The sequence below is a fragment of the Macrotis lagotis genome, chromosome 1 (genome assembly GCF_037893015.1).
Source record: "Macrotis lagotis isolate mMagLag1 chromosome 1, bilby.v1.9.chrom.fasta, whole genome shotgun sequence".
Taxonomy (NCBI): Eukaryota; Metazoa; Chordata; class Mammalia; order Peramelemorphia; family Peramelidae; genus Macrotis; species Macrotis lagotis.
Genome location: NC_133658.1, coordinates 363,292,574 through 363,315,666, shown reverse-complemented (window position 1 = coordinate 363,315,666; position 23,093 = coordinate 363,292,574). Strand labels below are relative to the sequence as shown.

The following is a 23,093-nucleotide window of genomic DNA, read 5'->3' as shown; positions in this document are numbered from 1 at the left end:
TGGGGTAAAGAGGAAATGACAATTCTTGGACCAGGGATCTGGTTTCTCAGTGCCTCAGGTTTGGGTTAAGGAAGTGACTCCCAGTGGCTCCCCATGAAATGTATCCCAAAGGACCATACTTAGAATCAAGGGGGTGTATCCCAGTGACTGGCAGCTGAAGGTCTTTGGAGAGAGACAGAGACTCAATTTCCTTCTTGGGCCTGGCAGGTGCATTTGTGGGCATCATGGAGGCATGGGATGCTGACCAGACAGATGTCAACAGGCGCGTCACCTTCAGTCTTACTGGGACTGGAAGCAACAACTTTGAGATCCACTACAAGTACCTGGGCTCAGGCAAGAATCAGGGGAATATGTTCCTGGTCTCAGATGTGAGCTTAGATTATGAAAGGCCACCCAGCAACTTCACATTGGTTGTGTTGGCACAGAACACAGCTGAATCTGAAGGGAACGGGTCTGCCACCATCCTGGTATTCACAGAAGATGTGAATGATGAGGCCCCAAGCATCCTGCCATCCTCTTTGAAAGAGGTAGAAGTGTATGAGCACCAAGGCAAAGAAAATGAATTTGTGGCTCACGTGGTAGCCCAAGACCTTGACACAAATGCCTCACTGGAAATCCACCTTCAGGACACAAGCTGCTTGAAGAGGGGAGTTAGTGTGGGTACTGTCTGCCAAGACTGGTTCAAGTTGTTCTCCAATGGTAGCGTCTATATCAATGATGGTGTGGCCATTGACTATGAAGTCTGCGACCTCGTCCAACTACTCCTCCAGGCCTGGGATCTCTATACAGTTGAGGGTTTTCCTGCCAACAGTCCTAATGGTGAGGGCTCTGCTCAGGCAGGCATGGGGAAAATGGTGAATGAGGGAAGCTAGGGAGCCTTGGAGACATCAGTTTGAGCCTCTTTCTATAGGATTGAATCTCTGCTTCTGCTTTTGCAGAGACTCTCCCCATCACTATCTTGGATGTGAATGACCATGCACCCCAATTCCTGCCTTTGGAGGAGACATTTGGTGAGGAATAAGCACTTTCTCTCTGTTCAGAGATCTCTTTATATTTGGGTCCTCTTGCTGCTTCCTGGAGTGATCTCAATCTAATTAGCAAGACCAGGAAACTGATGAGGAAGCAAATTTGAGGACCTTTTTACCCCTTGGCCCAGCCTTGAAAGTCAGGTGCCTTCCTTTGACACACAAGGCCACATGACCTGGAGAATAGAGATCATACAGATAAGAACCTCTCAGTTCTCTAGGAAACTCTCTAAATTGTAGTGAAAGTAGGGTTTTTCATTAATAGAGGGATTTTCCTTAACTTAGAGCTTCCCATAGTAATGAAATCACAAGTCCAGTCTCTACTATAACTCCCATCACCATCCTTTGGTTCTCCTAATAAGATGCCCCTTGCATCTTGTTCCAAGCCCTGGGGACACCTGCTGATTCTACTTCTTGTCTCTTCTCTATAGTGATCATACCAGAAATTCTTTCTCCAAATCAGCAAGTGGCTTTTGTGAAGGTAAGAAGCCTTTCCTTGGAATCTCTGGGCTCAGCTACTTGAGTCTCTAGTAGGTAATATTGGGCAGAATTTTATCCTAGGAGTCAAAAGACCTGAGTTCTAGCTCCCCTCTTCCATTAATTCTCTATGTGAGCTTAGATAAGTCATTTCACTTTTTCTCATCTGTTTAAAAAAAAAGGATTGGATTTGATGATCTTTAGGTTCTTTTTCAATTCTGGAGGAATAAAACTATAAAACTCTATATCCTCCCCATCTCCAGGGTTTCCAGCTTTCAGACTAGAAGGTTCCAGATTAGGTTAACCTGTATTGCTCTTTTCACAGGCCAAAGATGAGGATGTTGGGGACAATGCTGTACTCTCCTTCTTCATTGATCGGGTGGAATTCATCTCCAAGGATGGCTCTAGAATTCCTTCTGAAGGCCTGTTCCGGATTAAGGATTCATCTGATGGCATCATATACACATGCAGCATAGAGTAACCTTGGGAAGAGGGCTCAAAATTGGGAATTGAAGAGGAGTGAGGAACCTTGTTGTTGGGGAGGGCTAATCAGAACTTTTTAAAAGTGGAGTGAAAGGAAGAAATCTTCAGGTGAAGACTGCATAATCATTTTCAGAGGAATCTTTTAGAGAGGATTCCCATACAGATCTAGGTTAACATAGATTGCCCTGTGATCTTTCCAAATCTGACATTTTTTGGTTCTAGAGTGCTTTGGTAGGTAGTGAACTCTTTGCAAACATCGAAGCAGAAGCTAGGTACCTATTGAAGATGCCTTAGAGGGTTTCTCTATATTGGGTAGGACATGAGATTAGACCACTTCTGAGGTCCTTCTAACTTTAAGGTCTATCATTCTAAATTCATGGAGGACAGGGGAGGAGGAGGGGACTAATTGTGAAGGGGGAATTTTCTAAGCATGGTGGAGGGTCCCCTTAGCCCTAATTTGAGCTGGGACTTTTCCTAGGGTGGTGACTTCCCTTGACAGTTCCCTCCAGGGAACCTACCAGCTAATGATCAGGGCCCAAGATAATCCCAATAAAGGCAGTCCTCTCACAGACACCACTTCCCTGAATGTGAGTATATGAGCCCTCGATCTCCCTTGCTCGCTTCCCTTTCAAGAACTTTGACCTATTACTTCTTTAGCCTCATTCCAAGCACTGTTTCTCCAAGCAATCATCTCTCACAAGCTTTCAGTCCATGTCTTCTTTTTCCTGATCCCTTTTAGCTCTTCACTGTGGACCAGAGTCATCGCCTACGGCTTCAATTTTCAACTGGAGCAGCAGAAGTGGGAAACAATGCTAATGAGATCAAAGTGTATGGTCTGGGGCCAACCTTCAATCTCAGGGGAACTTGGGAGAAAAGGACACCAAGAAGGAAAATAGGGCCCTGCTTCTATGTGTCCAACCCTAAGTGGGTCTGGATATGTTCAATGCCTCTTAGCCAGACCCTATCCCTGTACTTAGTCTTATTTTTGTGCTTCCTTCCATGCCTTATCTCTGTTCCTCACCCTGCCCATATCTTTGTTGATCCCCTGCCCCAGACCTGCCCTTGCTTCAGTGTACAACCTCAGTTTTGCTCCTATCTGGGTCTCTTCCAGGATTAGGAGATGGCCCAGGCCATTCAAGTCCCAGGCAAGGTGACTTCCAGGCTGTGAGCTGGGACTGGGGGCTAGTCCTAGAGGGGTAAAGTTGACCCAGGCTCCTTTCATCTCTCCATTGGTCACCTCTATTTGGCTTGTAGGGCCCTGATGGCAGCAACAAAGACCACAGTCTACATTGTGAGCATCAAGGATATTGAAGTCTCAAACTCCCGGTGGGTGCTTCTAGAACAGAAACTGGATATGGGGGTACGCTATAGGAAGGGCATACAAGGGAAGCAGGCACTTGGAGGTCATAGGTGGTTGGAGACTAGAGAAAAGGTGGGGAGGAGACACAGTGATCCTCAACCTAAGAGTGGGATATTCAGTAGCAATGCCAACCACTACTTCCATTCTTCCTAGGGCTTTCTTCAGAGTCTGTTCATGAGGAAGTTTGATCCTTCCTATTTTTCAGTAATTCATCCAGAGGGCAGGATTCATTTCCTATAATATGGGTTCCAGCTTGCTTTCAAGCTGACCATTGTGGCTTGGTTCAGCCACTAAAGCTTTAGCTTCAGGAACTTTCCCAAGAAACCTCTTCTCTAGACATAGGGGTATACAGAATCACAACATCTCAGAAATGGAAGCACCCCAGAAGGGTACCTCATTCAGCCTAGACAAGCAAAAATTCCCCTCCACAGCATCCCAGAAAAGTGAACAGCTTAAAGATCTGCTTAAAGATTGCTGGGGATAGAAAACTCACTTTCTCCTGAAGGGATCCATTCCATTTTGATTTTCTTTGTAAGGAATTCTTCCTTGTTTTGAGCCTAAATGTCTCTCCCTTGTAACTCCTAACATATAAGACACTAGATTAGGTGTCAGAAAGTCTAGATACAAATCATTAGTTACTACCTATGTGTGACTTTGATTAAATGTCTTCCTATCCCTTGGCCTCCATTTCTTTCCAATACAATGAGGGAATAAACTAGAGCTTGAGGGGTCATAGATTTGATGGTAGCCTTCCAGATCCCTTCTAGCTCTAAATCCCGTTAATAACTATAATAACAGAGGCTAATATTTCTATTGTATCACATGAAAGGCATGTGCTAAGCACTTTACGATTATTATATCATTCAATCCTTACAATAATTCTGAAAGATAAGTTCAGTTATTATTCATATTTTACCATTGAGGAAACCGAGGCAAGCAGGGTTAAGTGGCTTGTCAAGGATCACACAGTTAGTAAATATTCAAGACTGGATTTGAGTGGAGATCTTCCTGACTCCAGCCTCAGCACTCTATTCGTTGTGTCACTAAAGCCATAGAACCTCAGAATTGGAAGTTTATTTAGTCCAACTCATGCCTTGAAAGGAATCCCTTCTGTATGTTTGACAAAGTGAACACCAAAATCTGTTTGAAGATCTTTGGAGATGGGAAATGGTTATTTCCAGAGGTCACCTGGTATTATTGTCTTAGTCCTAATCATAAGGAAGTTTTCCTGAAAACTGAACTTATATCAGCTATTAGCTTCCTCACTTTGTTTAGCCTCTACCTCACTCTGACTCAGTAGCAGAACAAATTTTATTTTTCCCACAACAGCCATTCAAATATTTGAAAATAATTCTTGGATTCTAGTTCTCTAGTTCATCAATGTGGGCATTTCCTCTAATTATTCTATATCACCCAGTCCCTTGAGATCTCCTCATGTAAAAACTCTACATTTCTAATCCCTTCAGCTGGTCTTTACATAGGATTTGATCTCTAGCCAACCCCCACCCCATGCTGATGACCATCCTCTGCACACCTTCCAACTTGTCAATGGCCTTCCCCAAGAGTAATGACCAAGGGGTAGCAAGGTGACATAGTATGAATGGAGCACCAGTCCTGGAATCAGGAGGACCTGAGTTCAAATCTGACCTCAGACACTTAATACTTAACTCTGTGACCTTTGGCAAGTCACTTAAGCCCATTGCTTTGAAAAACTCAAAAACAAAAAAAAAGATTGTTGTTCAAAATTTTAGCTAGATACTCCAGAAGTAGCTTGACTAAGGTTAGAGAAGCAGCAAGGTTCTCATTTCCCATCTGTGGAACAAGATCTCCTTATTAAAGTAGAGTAAGATACATGCATTCAGCAAATGAACAAGTTACTGATTGAATGAGATCCAGAAACTTGCATTCTACTAGATGGGATAGGTCATGTACAAAGATGAAGATGATAGAAGGCAAGGTGTGGTAGGGAAGTAAGGAATCAAGGAATCAAGCATTTAAACAAGGTGCTTATATGTTTTCTTTGTGCTTAAAATATTTTATTTGATCTTCACATCAACCCTGGTAAGCTATTATCCCTATTTTGTAGATGAAGAAAATAGGGTGGAAGTTAAGGGACTTACCCAAGATCACACAGCTAATGTCTGAAGCTGGATTTCACCCAGGTTTATCCTGACTCCAGATTCAATGTGCACCCCACTGTACCACCTAACTTCCTCTAGGGGTCAAAGGAGAGATCCAGGCATAGTTTTTTCTTGGAAAACTTGAGGAAAAGAGATTTCTTGGCTATCACTTCACAGTGATGACAAACTTTGAAGTTGGAATCCATTAAAACCTTCAATTTCTTTTCCTATGAACTCTTGGTTGGCCAAGTCCCTTCTCCCATCAAGCCTCAGCTCCTCTTACTGTCCCCAAAGTTATAGGCATTATAAGACTCTGCTTGAAGAGTCCCCCAAAGAAGCAAGATATCTCCCTGATCCCAATTCCTTCCCCCGAGGAGAAGTCCTAGATCTCACATATTACCTCCAGACCTTCTATCTTAGGCACTTAATCAGCAGCTCTGTTCCCTGAAGAGCCTCAACCTCACTAATCTAGTCCTAGCACCAAGAGTTAGTTCCTTACAGATCTCACTATAACACTGTTAAACAGTCCCTGCTCTTAGGATGCCCATAGTACAGTTGTAGAGATAAAGTATAGGCATAAATAACTACCATAAGGCAGAACAAGGAGGCATGACTTGATAACTTTTTATATGACCTAGTTGGGAGAAGGGTCTTATTGGATTTCAAGTTCCATGAGTTCACATTATAATATGATATGCAATTGGGGGGAAATGAATTTGATCTTAGGATAGATTAATAGAAATGTTGTGTCCAGAGTGAGAGAGGTTATAGCCCTGATGTTCTCTGCCTTGGCCAGAGCACATCTGGATTGTTTTCAATTCTAGGCTTTTCATTTTGGAAAATTAGAGCACATACAGAAAAGGGCAATGGGAATAGTGAGAGGAAGCGAGACCATTTGTTGACAAAACTGGAAGGTTAAGCTTGGAGAAGAATGGGTTGGGGATTGGGGTATAATAGCTGTCACAATGTGTCAAAAGAATGCATTGAAGGAAAAGGATTCAGTTAGTCCTGTTTGACCTCTCAGGCCAGAGCAAAGAACCATGGATAGAAATAAGAAAATAGTTTAAAGCTAGAGAGAAAGGAGAGCTTCCTAACTAATAAGATAGGAATGGGTTAACATGGAAGATAGTAAACTTAATTTTTCTAGTAGAGCCTTATGACCTCTGAGATTCCTTCTTCTCCTGAGATTCTAGAACCCTCTGACTTGTTCCCATGTTTTAACCTCCTCTGTTTATAGTTCTTTCAGAGCTAAAGGCTTATCTTTTATGGACGCCTACTTTGTGTACCCCAATGGAACAGCCTTGACCCTCAATGATCTCAATATGTGAGTTTTTGCATGGGTGACTGAAGGTCATGGGTGATGATGGATTTGTGGAGCGGAGAGGCAATAGAGGTCCAGGATGAGATCCAACTTCCTGCCTTAGGGACAAGCAGTGTCTCCAGTCCCTAGAGCAGGAGACTAACTGCTCTTCTCCTGGTTAGACTCATCCGGAATGACCAGGAGGTGTTAGCCACACTGCTACAACTTGGGCTGGTGGTGATTGTGAGTACCTTTAGTCAGGTAGAAAAGAGGGAGGGGTTAAAAGATGGGAGTTGAGGGGAGGGACAGAAAAAGGGATTAGGAACTGGAAGGAGAGAGCAAGGGGTTGGAAGATGGGAATTGAGTAAGGGGGGGGGTTGTTGGAGACTGGGAGAAAGTGGATAGGATGAGAATTGGGAATGAGGGATGATAATAAAAATCCTTTTGATCTTCCAGGGCTCTGGGGAGGAGACAAAGCAGGACAAAGAGAAGGAGCTCCTCAGCATCATTGTGGGGCTAGGGGTTGCCTTGATACTTCTTATCATTATCATGGCTGTATCATTGGCATGTACCAGAAGAAGGTATCCTGGGACCAGTAGTCTTGGGAACCCCAGTTTACCCCTGTTTCCCATCTCTATAAAAGATCCCTATTCCCCTTTTCCACCACCATAATTCTGCCTGTGAGCCGACTCACTTCTCTCTTGTTCCTCAGCTATAATAGGAAGCTTAGAGCTGTGAAGGCTGCTAAAGAGGCCAAGAAGACAAGCCCTGGATACAACCTGCAGGGTCCTGTAATCCCTGGGACAAACCTGTTTAATTCGGAGAAGTGAGCAGCATCTCTGGATTGACTGGCTGATGGTGGTGATAATATTGAGGGCAGGAATGGGGAATAATAGGATAATAGGATAATAGTCAGGATAATAGAAATGCAAATCCTGTTTCAGACATTTGACTCTTACTAGCTGTGTGATTTTGGGCAAGTCACTTAACCCCGATTGCCTGGCATCCAGGACCATCTCCAGTTGTCCTATGTGCTTGTCATGGCATTTCCTCCCTGGTGTTGTGATCTTTGAAAATGAAGGACAAACATCTCTCTCCCTTTCCTGGGCCTGGGAAAACAACTAGAAGAAGGGTTAATGAGGATTGTTAACTAGGTGGCTCAGAAGATAGAATGCTAGGCTTGGAGTCAGGAAGATCCAAGTGCCCAGGCACTTATACCAGGCCCTGGGCAGATACAACTCCTCAGTGTCAGTTTTCTTATCTATAAAATGGGAATAATAATAGCATCTCTCTCTCTCTCTCTCTCTCTCTCTCTCTCTCTCTCTCTCTCAGGATTAATATGAGAATCAAAGAAATGGCATGTAAAAGGCTTTTTAAAACCTTATATCCTATAAATGCTAGTTATTATTATTGTTATTATTGTGAGCATTGAGAATAGACTAAAAGAAACCATCTGGTTCTGGGAGTCTTATCCTTAGGTGTAATTATAACAATAGATGTTTGCATAGCACTTCAAAGCTTGCAAAGTTTTACAAATGTAATCTCAATTCTCACTACAACTGTGGGAAATGGGACTACTATTACCTCACTTTACAATTGAAGACAATGAAGGTCAGCAAAGTCAAATGACCTACCCAGAGTCACTCAGCTAGGAATAGTCTGTGGCAGCAGGATTCTAAACCATTGTTTTCTTGTTCCAAATCCAGCAAGTCCCCTGTCTTTGAATTGAGGACCCTGAGTTTTAGTTCTAGGTTCAAATGGAATCAAAATTATGGAGTTTAGAGCTGGAAGGGCCCTTGGTGCCATCTTGTCCAACTTCTTCACTTTAGAGAAGAGGAAATGACATTAAAAATACACACATTTAAGGGCAGCTAGATGGCACAGTGGGTAGAGCACTGGCCCTGGAGTTAGGAGGACCTGAGTTCAGATATGGTCTCGGACACATAGTAATTACCTAGCTGTGTGACTTTGGGCAAGTCACTTAACCCACTGCCTTGTAAAAACTAAAAAAAAAATACACACATTTCCTTTAAGATTTATTGCAATCTTCACGACTCTTTGAAATATAGATGCTATTATCCCCATTTCAAAGATTGAGAAACTAAGAATTTAGCATGGGAATTATCCTTATTTTACAAAGGAGGACCTGGGTCCTAAAAGGTTAAATGATTTCCTCAAAGTTCCACAGGTAGCAAGTGTTAGAATCAGGATTTGTGCTGACTCCAAATTATGGACTTGTGCTACTAAACCATGTCTGTGTGATTTGGAGCCTGTCCTTTTCTTTCCTTGGGGTCTCCTGATTTATGGAAATAGGGTCAAATGATCTCTCAAGTTTCTTCCAGCTCTGAAATGTTCTACATTTAAGCCAGAGTTCACATAGAGGAAGATGATCAGTGACAGGACTGGAGATCTTGCCATGAAAGACTACATTGAAAGAAATGAAACTGTTTAACTTGGAAAAGAGAAGATTTAGGAGAACTTGTGGCTGTCATCAAATATTTGAGGGGTGATTGTGGAAAGGAAAGATAACACTTATTCTATGTGGAGATAGATTTTGGTTCAACATAAGAGAAGATTTCTAAAGGAAATTTGGGTTTAAGTCACAGTTCTGCCAATGTGACTTTGGGGAAGTCAATTTGGTTATCTGATACCTTTATCTGATATCTGGTAATGTGGAATGTTCAAAGTGACAGGAAGCCTTCCACAACTTTGGGTGGATCTTCTGGAAAATTTAGAGGGGGATGATAGCATTTTGTATCTACAGCTGGAAAGGACTTCAGAGTTCCTTCAAGGGACTGACATCAAGGTCAGCTTCCTCATTGTGTAGATGATAAAACCAGGATCCAGGGCAGTTAAGTGACCTATCCAAGGTCAAGCAGGTAATAAGTATCAGAGTCAGGATATGAATCTAGATCCTCTGAATTCAGAGTCAAGTGTTCTTTCCATTGTTCCATGCTGTGAAATGGTGGTGGAGAAGGGGAAGAAACGTTTAAGAGTGTTTCCTTACAGCTCTAACACTCAATGATTCTATGATTGTCATATGAGGAACTTACTCACAAGGTAGTAAGTTGACTTGCTGGAGAAGCTCAAGTAGAGGCCAGATAGCTAGCTATGTGTCAAAAAGATTCTTGCACTAAGGGGAGGTTGTAGTGAGATCATAGATTTAATACTGGAAAGGACCTTAGGGTTAGTTAGCCCCAGAGGTCCTTCCAAGCTCTTAAATTGTCTGATTCTTCTAGAGCCAACCCCATGCTCAATTTCTCTTCAATGGATCTGGGGTTTGAATCTCTTTCCTCCCATAATGAAGAAGATGTTGCCAGGTGAGCAGCCCCTCCTTTTATCCTTCTTGCTTAAACAGACTACTTTATTCCTGACCTGCTCCTCTTGAGGGATTCTTAAGTGGTCTTTAGAGATAATTTGCTTCTGTAAGGGACTGGGTTTAAGGATAAACCAGCCCTGGGGGATCCCTGGGGTTCTGTTCATAAGGAAGAATCCCTTTATCCCAAGCTAAGGGTCTTGTTCTGTCTTTTTTGGAACTCAATCTTCTCTTTCAGCATCAACTCCCTGGATGAGAACAAGGTGGACACAGATGTGGACATAGTTATGGACATGGACCCAGGGAAGAAGCCCAAGGTGAGAAAGGGAGGGAGGTGAGAACATTCCTAATCCTTGGGATTCCATGGTCTGTTGGGATTCAGGGAGGAAAACCTCAAAGGGTTTTTTTTTTTTTTTTTTTTTGCTCAGGACTAGTCCAGTGACTAATTTTTCAGGGATCCAGCAGGCACTTTTACAGACAGTCAAGAAAATGATCATGGTCAAAATCTTTACCATCACCCTTAATTATTATTGTCACTATCATCAGCAAGAAATTTTACAACTACTATGAGAAAGACCCTGTCCTATGCTCATCCATAATGGAAATAAGAAGGAAAGAATGATTCACAATTCTTCCTTTGGGGGAACTTGTGATCTAGTAGAAGGTTAAGCCTTCATCCACAAATAATAGCAATACAAGATAGTGTCTCAGTTTTCTCATCTGTCAACTTATGAATTTGTACTATCTGAATTCTTTCCAACTATAACATTATGGATTATATACTCCAACATAATTGTTTCTAGAACTGATATTTTATGTTCTATGGAAAGACGTCTCCAACTATGACAATCTACTCTAAGATTCTCCTACCTTGATCATTTACATTCTAAAGATTCTTCAAGTTCTTGATATCTTGTGAGCTTAACTTTTCTGTCTTCCATAATAACACTGTAATTCTTTTTGTATTCTCAGCTACATTCCACTTGTCAACAAAAAATCAGCATGTTGTCAGCTCATTCTTTACACATCTGTTTTCAGACCTATTTGGTCCAGAAAGAGACAAAACCCTTTCCTACCATCATTCTTAATATCTGACATTTATATAGAACTTTAGTGTTTATAAAGAATTGTCCCTCAGAATTCTCAAGCGATATAGTTAAAGCAAACTAAGAATCAATATCCTCACTCCCATTTTTACAAATAGGGAAATGAATTGAAATCCAGATCTTTTAACACTGAGTTCTTTAGAGTAGATGAAACAAGAGTGATGTTTTTATTTGATTTTTTAAAAATTTAAATATTTTATTTTTCTCTCACTACATGCAAGGATAGTTTTTACCAATCATATTTTTACAAAATTTTGAGTTTCACATTTTTCCCTCCCTCCATTCCCTCTACCCTGCCTTGACAGAAACAAGCTAATATAGGCACTTCATGTCTTATTTGATTTTTAAAATTTGATATACATGTAAAACATTGTTAACATTCATTTTAAAAACTTTGGGTTCCAAATTCTCTCCCTTCCTTCCTCCCTCTATTGAGAAGTCAAACAATTCGATATAGATTATCTATTTGGAGTCAAAGAGTAGTATTTTTTAAAAGGGAACTTTGACTTTATCTGAAACAAAGGAATGGGGAGGGAAACCAATTTCAAATATGTTTCTACAGCCCAAGCTTCTGCTCCCAAGTGGGTTTGGCTCTGGCAATGGGGTTTCCCCACTTAAGTTTTCAGGCTCAATATCCTGGATTTGAAATCAAAGGACCAGAGGTAAAATTCTGGCTCTGCTGTTTAGCCTGCTTGTATGGCTTATATCAAATTGCCAGTTGTCCCTGGGCCTCAAGTTACTAATCTAGAAAATAAAATAAGAGCTTTCTTAAGGTCTCCTCCTGTTCTGTATTTTATGATCTCTGTGGATGCTGTGGTCCCAAATCGGGGTTCTTTCCATTGCACTCCACCAAACTCCCCAGCATCTCCCTATGGACCTCTTTCTCAGACCCACAGCTCCTCCTCCAGGGAACTGGAATGAATTGAGCGAGGGAAGAATCCCTCAGGATCTCTGTGGCATTGAAGGTGGAGAATCCCTTGAGCAAATCTCTTACCAGCTCTGGGTCTCACTTTATTTCTTTGTTGAATGATGATTTGGGGTCGGGTGACCCCTAAGGTTCCTTCTTTCTCTGACAAGCTATGTTCAAGATGGGGAGGGTTGCTGATGGGGAGAAGCCAAGGGAATTCTTTGTAAGGTTTTAGCCTTTGGGATCCTCATGGGGCCTTCAAATGTTCCACTGTTTATCAGGGAATGGAAAAGTCTCAGTCAGGAAAGAGTCCAGAGTAGTCTGGGGAGAAAGAGAGAGGGGGGAAGGAATAAAGGAAGATGAGGGATGGAAGGAAGAGAGAGGGAAGGAGAGGGGAGGGAGAAAAGGAGAGGGAGAGGGAGAGGGAGAGGGAGAGGGAGAGGGAGAGGGAGAGGGAGAGGGAGAGAGAGAGAGAGAGAGAGAGAGAGAGAGAGAGAGAGAGAGAGAGAGAGAGAGAGAGAGAGAGAGAGAGTCTTTCCTGGAAGACCAGGGACCCTGAGACATTAAAAAGTTCTGGGAGAGAGAATGTACCACTTTGATGTTGCCCCCAAGCAAGTTGATGGTACCTCAGGTCACCCCAGTCACCTAAAGGGTGACTCTGAAATTTTCAGATGAGAAAACCATGGACACATATAAGCTTCATTTTAAGAATGTTTTTATTTTCAAAACAGTGAATTGACAAAACAGAAGTTTTATTTTTCAGAAGAGCTCACTATAGTCCTTCTTTAAGTAGCAAGCTCCACTTGTACATTGAAAATGGGGTTTGAATTACAAACACTTGATTCACATAAGTAAATACTGAATTTTTTGCTAGGAGAAAGGCACACCTGCACATATTTTTCCCCTCCTTTCCTGTCTTTGCTCTGTATCTACAATGCTCCATCTGAAATCTTCTTAAATATTCCTTTTCTCAGTCTTCAAGGTTTAGTTTAAATGCTTCCTTCCTTGATAGACCTCCCCACCTCTGACTAAGTTTACACTTTTTTATATATATTTATTCCTTCCTACCCTGTAATATAGCTAATTATTCTATTACATAGCCACTCTACTGGATCATGAACCCTCTAAGAGCAGGTATCACTCTCTTCTTTATTACTTTCTTCATCCCCTCACCCCCGTCCCCTTTTGTCTCCTACTTAGCAAAGAGCACAGGGTCTTAGGTCTAATCTGATGCAAGAATCATTTGCTGATTGAGTTCCTGACTGAGCATCCTGGGTTGGGGGTAGGAGTGGTGGGAGAAGGGCACCATGCATCCAGACCAGAAATGATAGTGGGAAAAACCATTTTGACAAACCTTGATTCTTGGGTATGGGTCTAAATGGCAGTTCAATAGGACACATTTCTTAGTTCCCAGTGGAAACCTTTCCATATGTCTCATTCCCCAGTCATCACTGGAATTCTCAGATCTATCCTTCCAGGTCCTACAGCACTGCTTATGTAGGGGACTAGATGTCCTCCACTATCCCCTGTTACCACAGTGGAGACTCCAGCCTATGCCCCTCAGTGGGCAAGGCAGGGGAACCTTTCTTCACCCTTGATTGGCAACTGGCTTCTGCCTCCCTAGGATAAACAGGAGTTGATCACAGCGGAACCGCTGGCCGTGGTGCTGAAAGCAGGAAAGGGCAAAAATCAAGAAAAGGACAAGGTGCTGAAACTGGGTGAAGTCAACATGGCTCTGAATACCACCGATCTCTGATCCTGCCTACACCACATTCCACCCTTTCACCCCACTCCTGAAGTTACCCTCTCCCTCACTCCTCCTTCCCCCATAACACATATCAGAAAATCTGAGTCCAGACCCGATTGCCTTTGGAATGTAGAGCCACTGAGAGACTCAGTGCTTCACTACTGTCCATTATCTCTCATTCGTCTTATATGGCATCAGTATGTGTCTATAATAAATTAATTCTCTTGTATGTATGGTATAGTTTATCTTTCCAACCATCCCACCAATTCAATCAATCAGGCCTCAGATTTGGGGAAATGTTTTATTATCAATGTACAGGTTGACAAATTGTACCCTAAAACAATGGGCAGGGGGAGTTGGGGTAGGACATTTGTCAGGCACTGGAATGAGGAGTTATGATTTGGTCACTACAGATGATAGGGCGAGCTCACATCATACCCAGGAGAGAGGAGATAACAAGCAGGGAAAGGAGAAAATCTAGGAGGACCCAGGGCAGGGAGTGGTTTCATTGAGGGGGATATAGGATATCTTTAAAGGGATAGCTGCCTTTGCTCGCAGTTTAGTGGTTTTATTTGTCATCTTCCCTTGAATTCTGATCTGTTTAGTCTCTGACTAATCTGTTATCTTACTCTGACCTGTGACCACTCTGTCATTCCCTGACTCATGAACCCTTTCCTATCTGAGAACCTCAGCCTGTCTTTAGCTGTAGACTGTCTAAAAGTTCATAATTCATTATGCCTTTTCTAAGCTTGTAGCATACTTAACATACTCCTCTTTCTTTCTGTAACCTCTGGTTTGTGACCCCTTATCCAATTTATAACCCATGGCACTTATCTGTAAATTCTTGACTATGAACCCTGACATGGTCTATGAGCCTCCTTCTGAGTTGCCTTGGGCATACCAACCAGAGAGTAAACAGATTGTTTTAATAGCAGCTCCCTTTAGCTGTCCTAGGCATTTAGAAATAGATTTCAATTGAGGGAAATCAGGGAGAAGGCTTGAGGAATTTCCCTGCCTCTCTAAACAGAAGAAATTGAAGACCAGAAGAAAATCTGGTGCCCCCCCCAGCCCAACTTTTGTAGCACAGTCTAAGAGATAAGAGATCATTCTAGGTCATTCAAGTGTCCTTGTCATTTTCTACATCCCATTTCCCAAATAAGCCAGACATGGCCTGGCTGTTGCATGATTCAGAAATGGGGACGCATTGGCCATTTGAGAAATTTTGGTAGCTTTGGCAGTGTTTGGGGTCCTCCACACTCAGAGGCTCACAGATTTGAGACTTTACATACTCACTTGAAGGTCTTACATCAGGGCTTCATGTGCATACAGACCTTACAATCAAATTGAATTTCTCATGCATTGCCTTATTTAGGACTCTGTGTGAGAGGCAATGTGATAATGGGTCTGGGATCAGGAGAGACAGGAATTCAAATCCTGTCTCTGACATGCCTAGCTCTCAAATTGAGGCCAATTTACTTAGCTCTCTGAGCTTGTTTCCCCATGAGTAAAATGGAGATGATAAAATACCTGTGGTCTCTCCTGTCTCATGAGGCCATTGTGAGAACCAAGTGAGAAAACAAATGTAAAATACTTTGCCAACTTTGGGTCACAAGAGTAGGAATGTCAGCTGGTATTAGGTTTTGTGGTCCTAGGGTAGCAAATGCAGCCTCTCTCTTCTCTCCTCCTCACTTCTGGCTGAGTCAAGAAGGTTGGGGAGGGGACACCCCAGGGGTCAAGAGGACTGATTGACTCCAAGACCACTCCCAAGGTCTGAGGATGGGGGGGAGGGGTGATGAAGAGAAAAGAACCTGGAGGACTATTTGGACCTTGGATCAGAGACACCCCATGTACAGGTGCTGGGGTTTATGCCTTCAAAAGGAGAGTGGAGATGATACCTGGAGCCAGGACTGGGGTGGGGTTAAGGTTGAGCAGATTTCCAGTAGCCCCTGGGCTATATTCAGTTCCTTGGTGAACCCATTCCTCTGGCATTGAGGGAGGCAGAAGACAGAACCCAGGCACAGTGGAAAGGGATGACTTTAGGCTGACCAGAGGACTTATCCTGGGGGCTTTGGGATCAGTCTGCCTCTGAACCCCCAATGTGATTCTGTGAAAGTGATTCACTCTTCAGAGGCTTCAGCAGGAGGTGAGAGTGGGGGAGGGGGATGTGGGAGGTGAGGTGTTGCCTGAGAAACCACAAGACACTGGTGTTAATTTATAAAAAGGAATAGGGAGGACCCAAGGCTAGGGTAGGGTGAAAGGTGGCTCACTCAGCTGTGGGGCCAGCCCGGGAGCAGCACCGGGGCCTCCTCATACTTTGCAACAGGGCCCTGAACAAACTGGGGGGACGTTTGATTTCCCCAGACCGGGGGCCACCTCTAAGAGAGCCAGCTCGAGTACTAGGTAGCTGTGGCCCAGAGGGTCCCCCTTGTCGCCCATGCTCCTCAATCTGCTTTTCCAGGTGCTTCTGGATGGCCATGCCTAGCACCTCTACCTCCATGGAGGCTCCATACACCTCCCATGTCATGCCCTTCTCATCCCAGCTGACCTCCCTCACAGGCTCAGGGACTTCTTCAGTGGCTCGCACCTGCACCTCTGGATATGAGGCCTGGGGTGATGTGGTCACTGGTGTCATAGGACCAGTGGCAACTGACCGGGTCTCCACACCCATGGACACCTGCATTTCCACATCCTTCTTGGATAGCAGTAGTCCAGGACTCCTAGAGGTTGGAGCATTCTGAGTAGTGGGTTGGAAGCTGAAGGTTGTGGAGCCTGAGCCATCCTGAGGAGTCATGGGGCTCACTGCCACAGACACACAGACAGCACGTGTATCTGCCTGGATACCTGCATCCTGTTGTGGAGTGCTCACATCCCAGGATGGTACCTTGGTGAAATTATCCCTAGTCCTGACTTCCCTGACAGGAATTGGGTCTACTCCTTTCTGTGGGGCTCCAGGAAGCTCCTGGATCACTTTGGGGGTCAGTGGGATTTCCTCTGCTCCAGCCCTGGCAGGGTCAGCTGGGTTTATCTTCTGCAGGGCTGATTGTGAAGAGTGCCCTGAGGACCATTCTTGGCTTGGGGATGAAGACAGAGTTTTTTGAGATTCCTCTGTGGTTGCTTGGGTCTCAGGGACCTGCATCGAGGGGGTTCCAGATCCAGTGACAAGGAGAGCTGCTGGTGCCTTATGGCCAAAATCAGACTGGGCATTCTGGGGTGCTTCACTTTCTCTTTTCAACCTCTGGGAGTCTGAGGAAGGTATGATTGTTTCTGGTTTAGGGCAGGCTGAGTTCTGACTTGAATTTTCTGGGAGTTCTTTTGAAGCTGGAGACTTCCTGGAGGACATAGGGTCTGCTTTTCCCAAAGACATAGCATCCAGTTTCTCCACAGTCATGGGGTTTGCCTTCTCTGAAGGCTTGGGATCCACCTTCTTCAAGGACAGGGGATCCAACTTCTCTGAAGACACAGAGTCTCCCTTCCTCGAAGATATGAGTTCTGCCTTCTCCAAGGATATGGGATCAATCTTTTCCAAGGGTCTAGAATCTGTTTTCCCTGAGAATACTGGATCCATCTTCCCCAAGGATATGGGATCTACCTTGTCTGAGGGAACAAGATCCACTTTCCCTGAGGAGACAAAATCTATCTTTCCCAAAGACATGGACTCCATTTTGTCCAAGGAAACATGATCCAGCTTCCCCAAGGGGACAGAATCTGTTTTCCCTAAAGACATGGAATCTTCCTTCTTTAAGGACATAGGATCTGTCTTCCCCAAAGGGATGAGATCTGTCTTTCCTGAGAGCATAGGCTCTTTCTTTCCTGAGGGAATAGGTTTTGCTTTCTCTGAGGAAACAGGATTTGCTTTTTCTGAGAAGATGGGATCTACCTTCTTCAAAGGCACAGAATCCATTTTCTCTCGAGAAATGGAAACTGTCTTTCCCAAGTAAAGATCAACTTTTTCTAAGGATGTTAGATCCACCTCTCCAAAGGACATATGATCTGGTTTCCCCAAGGGCACAGGATCCACTTTCTCCAGAGATGTGGAATCCGCTTTCCCTATGGATGCAGGGCCTACTTTCCCTGCAGATATGGAATCTGCCTTTCCTGAGGCAATGACATCTTCTTTCCCTGAAGATCCAGGGTCCCCTTTCCCCAGGGATATGGAATTTGCCTTCATTGAGTCCATAAAATCTACCTTCCTTGAAGACAAAGAATCTGTCTTTCCTGAGGCAATGGCAACTTCTTTCCCCAAGGTGAGAGAGTCCATTTTCCCTAAGAAAATGGGATCTTTCTTCTCAGAAGGTATAGAGTTTGCCTTCTCTGAGAATGAAGGATCTGTTTTCCCTAAGGAAATGGGATCCATCCTTCCCATGAACATAGGATTTGCTTTCCCCTGGGTCAAAAGATCCATTTCCCCTGAGGATACAGGATCTACCTTCTCCAGTGACACAGGACCCTCCTTTCTCAGAGATGCAGGGTCTGATCTTCCTGAGGACAAGGGATTCTTTATCCCCATGAAGGTGGAATCATTTTTTTCTGAGGACATGGGATCCATGTTCTCCAAGGTCACAGAATTTATTTTACCCAAGAGTATAGTAGGATCCTTTTCCTCACAGGACATAGGATCTGGCTTTCCTGAGGTTGAAACTGGCAGCAGCCCTGAAGTCTCTATTATGGTGTCTTCTTGGGGGGGCTCTTCTGGTAGCCCCAAAGTTGCCTCTTTCCCTGACTCCTCCTTTCCCCTCATGGTCCAACTTGGAGAGGGGCTGGAGCCCTTAGGATCAGACGAAGAAACTAGGGAGCTCTCACTAGGACCCAGTTCTTTTGGACTCAGTGGTAGTTGTTCCTCTGATTCAGATGCCAATTCTGCAGGTCCAGAAGGGTTGTTAAGTCCCAGACTCACCTCTGAGGCCTCCTTCTTAGTCAGACCTTGGGACTCAGAGCTGGCTGATTTACTAGGGAGATTCAACTCACTCACACAGCAATTCCTCATGGTCAGGTCTGCAGTTTGGCAAGTCCCAACCTGATCACAGAGAGTGGCAGACTGAGCTACCTCTGGTAGGTGGGGCCCAGGTTCTTGATGCAATAGCTGCAGGCTGGCTGTCTCTTTAGTGCTGCCCATCCTCCCATAAGCCCTTGGCCATAGTCTATCCAATGGCTGCTCAGTGGTTCTGAAACAGAAGACAGAGGAGTCTATTCAGATTTAGAACCCTGAGTAGTGAAAGAATCATCCAAAGTCTACTTCCTCCTTCAAGTCCCACCTTTTCCTTGAAGCCTTCCCACCCTCCAGCCCACATGGATCTATTCTTTTTTTTTTTTTTAACAAGGCAATGGGGTTAAGTGGCTTGCCCAAGGCCACACAGCTAGGTAATTATTAAGTGTCTGAGGTCGGATTTGAACTCAGGTCCTCCTGACTCCAGGGCCAGTGCTCTATCCACTGCGCCACCTAGCCACCCCTCTATTCTTTTTCTGACCTCCCACCTAGCTCAATCCCATGCCACTTAATTTGTCGCTCTGATGCTAGCATAATGGTGGGGCAATTAGGTGGCACAGTGGATAAAACACTGAGCTTAGAATCAGGAAAACTTACCCTTGTGAATTTAAATCCCACCCCAGACACCCTAGAAAAGTCACTTGCCTCACTTTCCTCATCTATAAAATGAGCTGGAGAAAAAAAGACAATGATCAATGTTGGAAGTGATGTGGGAAATCTGAGTCACTAATACATTGTTGATGAAGCTGTGAACTTACCCAACCTCTCTGGAGAGCAATTTGGAATTATACCCAAAGGGCAATAAAAATGTGCATAGCCTTTGATCCAGCAATACCACTACTGGGTCTATACCCTTGAAGAGATCATGAAAAAGGGTAAAAACAACAATTATACAAAAATATTCATAGCAGCTCTGTTTGTGGTGGCAAAGAATTGGAAATTGAGTGAATGTCCATCAATTGGGGAATGGCTGAATAAATTGTGGTATATGTATGTTATCAAACACTATTCTATTAGAAACCAGGAAGGATGGGAATCTAGAGAAGCCTGGATGAACTGATGCTGAGTGAGATGAGCAGAACCAGAACACTGTATACCCTAACAGCAACATGGGGCTGATGATCAGTCTTAATGGACTTGCTCATTTCTTCAGTGCAACAATCAGGGGACAATTTTAGGGTATCTGTATCCAGAGAAAGAATGTGGAGTTTAAACAAAGACCAAAGATTATTACCTTTAATTTTAAAAAGTTATCTCATTATATTTTATTTTTTCCTTAAGGATATGATTTCTCTCTCAACACATTCAATTTTGATCAATGTATAACATGGAAACAATATAAAGACTATCACACTGCCTTCTATGGAGTTAACGGTAAGGGGTGGGGAGAGGGAAGTGAGATTGGGGAAAAAATTGTAAAATTCAAAAAACAAGAAAACAAATTTTTAAAAAGAAGTGTATAATAATATATTTTAAAGTGAACTGGAGAAGAAAATGGAATAGCACTTGAGTATCTCTGCCAAGAAAACTTTGGAACAAACCCACAAAGTGGGACATGACTGAAATGATGGAAAAGAAACAAATAAAATAAAAGCAGTAGGTGGCATGATGGGTAGACCTAGACCTGGAGTCAAGAAGATCTAAATTCAAATCTGACCTCAGACATTTATTAGCTATGTGACCTTGGGCAAGTCATTTAATCTCTGTTTATCTCAGTTTCCTCAGTTTTAAAATGACCAAAAGCAGTGATTTATAATAGTATCTACATATCAGGGTTGATGTGAGAATAAAATAATATTTGTAAAGCACTTAGCAGTCATTCATTCATTCAAATAAACATACATACATACATACATACATACATACATACATACATACAGTAGATGCTTACTACTAACCCATCTGGTCAATTATATTACTTATAATGGCAGGTTTTATTTCTGTAGTACTCCATAGATACTATTTCATTGAAATCTCACATGAATCCTGTGAGGGTGGTAGTGCAAAAGTATCATTGCTCCCATTCTATAAATCATAGAATCAAAGGATTTTGAACTGGAAAGAATCTGAGAGATAATGTAGAGGTTCTTATTTTAAGTAATTAAATAAATATTTTGACCATGTTTCACATAATAGGTCTCCTATGAAATCCTTTGTTATCTATCCCTGATTTAGTTCAATCTTCTCAATGAACACAGAAAATAAGGTTCAAAGAGGGGGCCTTAGACCTTGTCTGAGGTCACACAGATGGGCAAACCCTAACTGTGGTCAAACCAGGTCTTATCTCCCTAAGTTCAATGTTCTTTCCCTTGCTTGTGTGTGTGTGTGTGTGTGTGTGTGTGTGTGTGTGTGTGTGTAAATTCAAACTCAGCCTCAGATACTTCCAAACTGTATGATATTGGGCAAGTCATTTAGCCTCTGTCTGCCTCAGTTTCCTCATCTGTACCTCCAATGGTTGTGTAAAGACCAAAGAGATAGTTATAAAGTATGTTGAATATCTTAAGCACTATATAAATGCTAGTTTGATTTTTATTATTATTACTATTATTATATTTATCTATCATAATCCAATTCATTCAGTGAAAGAGGAAGTGTGATCTAGTGGAATGAACACTGGCTTTAGAGGACGTGGTATGAATCTCTGTCATTGTGTATACTGAATAAACCACTTAACTCCTTTGGCTTTCAGTTTTCTCATATATAAAATAAAAAGACTGAACAAGATGGACCCCTATTAAGCAATTCTAGCACCTTGAGAGCAATGTTTTAAGTCAAATTGAGTGGTGGGTGGAAGGGAAGATAGTAACCTCATACCTCAGGCCACTAGACCCTATGGGGATGGGCATGGGAATAGATAACTGAGGGAAGACTATGGTTAGGGGGAGAAGGTAAGAGGAAGATATAGGATGAGGGTCTGGGAAAGAAAGCACTATCTGTCAGCTTCTTATTTTAGCTATTTTTTTAAACCAGCTTAATCATTCTCCATTTTGAAAAAAAAGGAGTGTTGTCAGCACTCTAAATTTTGGTTCCTTAGCATAAAACCCTTATTAAAAGCTATACCTTCTGTCTTGGGAATAGTGGATTCCAAAGGTCCCTTCCTAAATTCTATAATCCTAAACATTTACTGATGCCAATGTATCTATAGGAAATAAATATCAAACAGCACAAGAGATGATGCAAAGATGTCTGTGATGTAGTGTCCCATGCACCAGTCATATATGACTTTCTCTTGCTCAGATATTTTGAGACAAAGTACTATGAGTTTCAAGGGGATAAATCTGGTCTCTGTAATCAGTCAGTGAGTTCTGCTGCAATTAATGAAGCAGTAAGTAATCAATCACATCTTCTACCAAAGGACCCCTTGAGTTAGTTGTATTACTGCAGATCTGATCATGTTACTCCTCTACTCAATAAACTCCAATGGCAACCTGTTGCATCTAGGCTCAAACACGAACTGTTCAGTTTTTAAAGACCTTCACAACTTGGTGCCACCTTTCCAACATCATTAAACATTATCCCTCTTCCAACATCCAGATAAACTGACCCTCTTTTCCTTCCTACAATGTGACACTTCATCTCTTATCTTTGCACTGGTCAGTCCTCACAGCAATGCTTTATTTTCTTCATCTTCAGGTCTTAGAATCTTTTAATTTCTTCAAAACTCTGAAGTTCCTGATATAACCTTTCTGGAGGGAAATCTAGAACTATGTCCAAAGAACAATAAAACTGTGCAACCCCTTTGATCCAGCAATATCACTACTAGGTCTGTATCCCAGAGAATTCATAAAAAAGGGGAAAAGACCCACATGTACAAAAATGTTTATAGCAGATCTTTCTGTAGTGGCAAAGAATTAGAAATTGAGGGGATGCCCATAAATTGGGGAATGGCTAAATAAGTTATGGTATATGAATGTGGCGGAACACTATTGTTCTGTAAGAAAAATGAGTAGTTGGATTTCAGAAAAGCCTGGAGAGACATGAAAGAATGCTGAGTGAAGTGAGCATAACTAGGAAAACATTGTACACAGTAATGACAACATTATATGATGATTAACTGTGGTAGATTTAGCTATACTCAGCAATACAGTGAACAACGACAATTCTAAAAGTCTTGTGATGGAAAATGCCATCCACAATCAAAGAAAAAGCTATGGAGTTTGAACGCAAACTGAAGCATACTATTTTTCACTTAAAATTGGTTTTTTTCTTTCTCATGTTTTTCCCCTTTTGTTTTAATTCTTCTTTCATGACTAATATGGAAATATGCT

At 42.7% G+C, this 23,093-nt stretch overlaps 2 protein-coding genes across 2 annotated transcripts in view; one reads left to right on the top strand and one right to left on the bottom strand.

The window, feature by feature from the left end:
* CDHR2 (cadherin related family member 2) overlaps window positions 1–14,070 on the top strand; it is a 59,044-nt gene extending 44,974 nt beyond the window's left edge. The window contains exons 19-32 of the mRNA XM_074229352.1: window positions 208–819; window positions 939–1,010; window positions 1,457–1,506; window positions 1,828–1,979; window positions 2,464–2,572; window positions 2,725–2,813; window positions 3,240–3,311; window positions 6,703–6,789; window positions 6,948–7,008; window positions 7,222–7,346; window positions 7,478–7,591; window positions 10,005–10,085; window positions 10,320–10,398; window positions 13,719–14,070. Of these exons, the coding sequence (XP_074085453.1) occupies window positions 208–819; window positions 939–1,010; window positions 1,457–1,506; window positions 1,828–1,979; window positions 2,464–2,572; window positions 2,725–2,813; window positions 3,240–3,311; window positions 6,703–6,789; window positions 6,948–7,008; window positions 7,222–7,346; window positions 7,478–7,591; window positions 10,005–10,085; window positions 10,320–10,398; window positions 13,719–13,850 (1,835 nt within the window). The 3' untranslated portion in view covers window positions 13,851–14,070. The remainder of the gene's footprint in view (window positions 1–207; window positions 820–938; window positions 1,011–1,456; window positions 1,507–1,827; window positions 1,980–2,463; window positions 2,573–2,724; window positions 2,814–3,239; window positions 3,312–6,702; window positions 6,790–6,947; window positions 7,009–7,221; window positions 7,347–7,477; window positions 7,592–10,004; window positions 10,086–10,319; window positions 10,399–13,718) is intronic.
* Window positions 14,071–16,108: 2,038 nt separating this feature from the next.
* On the bottom strand, window positions 16,109–18,954 carry GPRIN1 (G protein regulated inducer of neurite outgrowth 1). Its single transcript, XM_074229338.1, is given in 2 exon segments — window positions 16,109–16,179; window positions 16,182–18,954. Coding segments are annotated over 2 exon segments (2,844 nt in total).
* Between the last annotated feature and the right edge of the window lie 4,139 nt (window positions 18,955–23,093).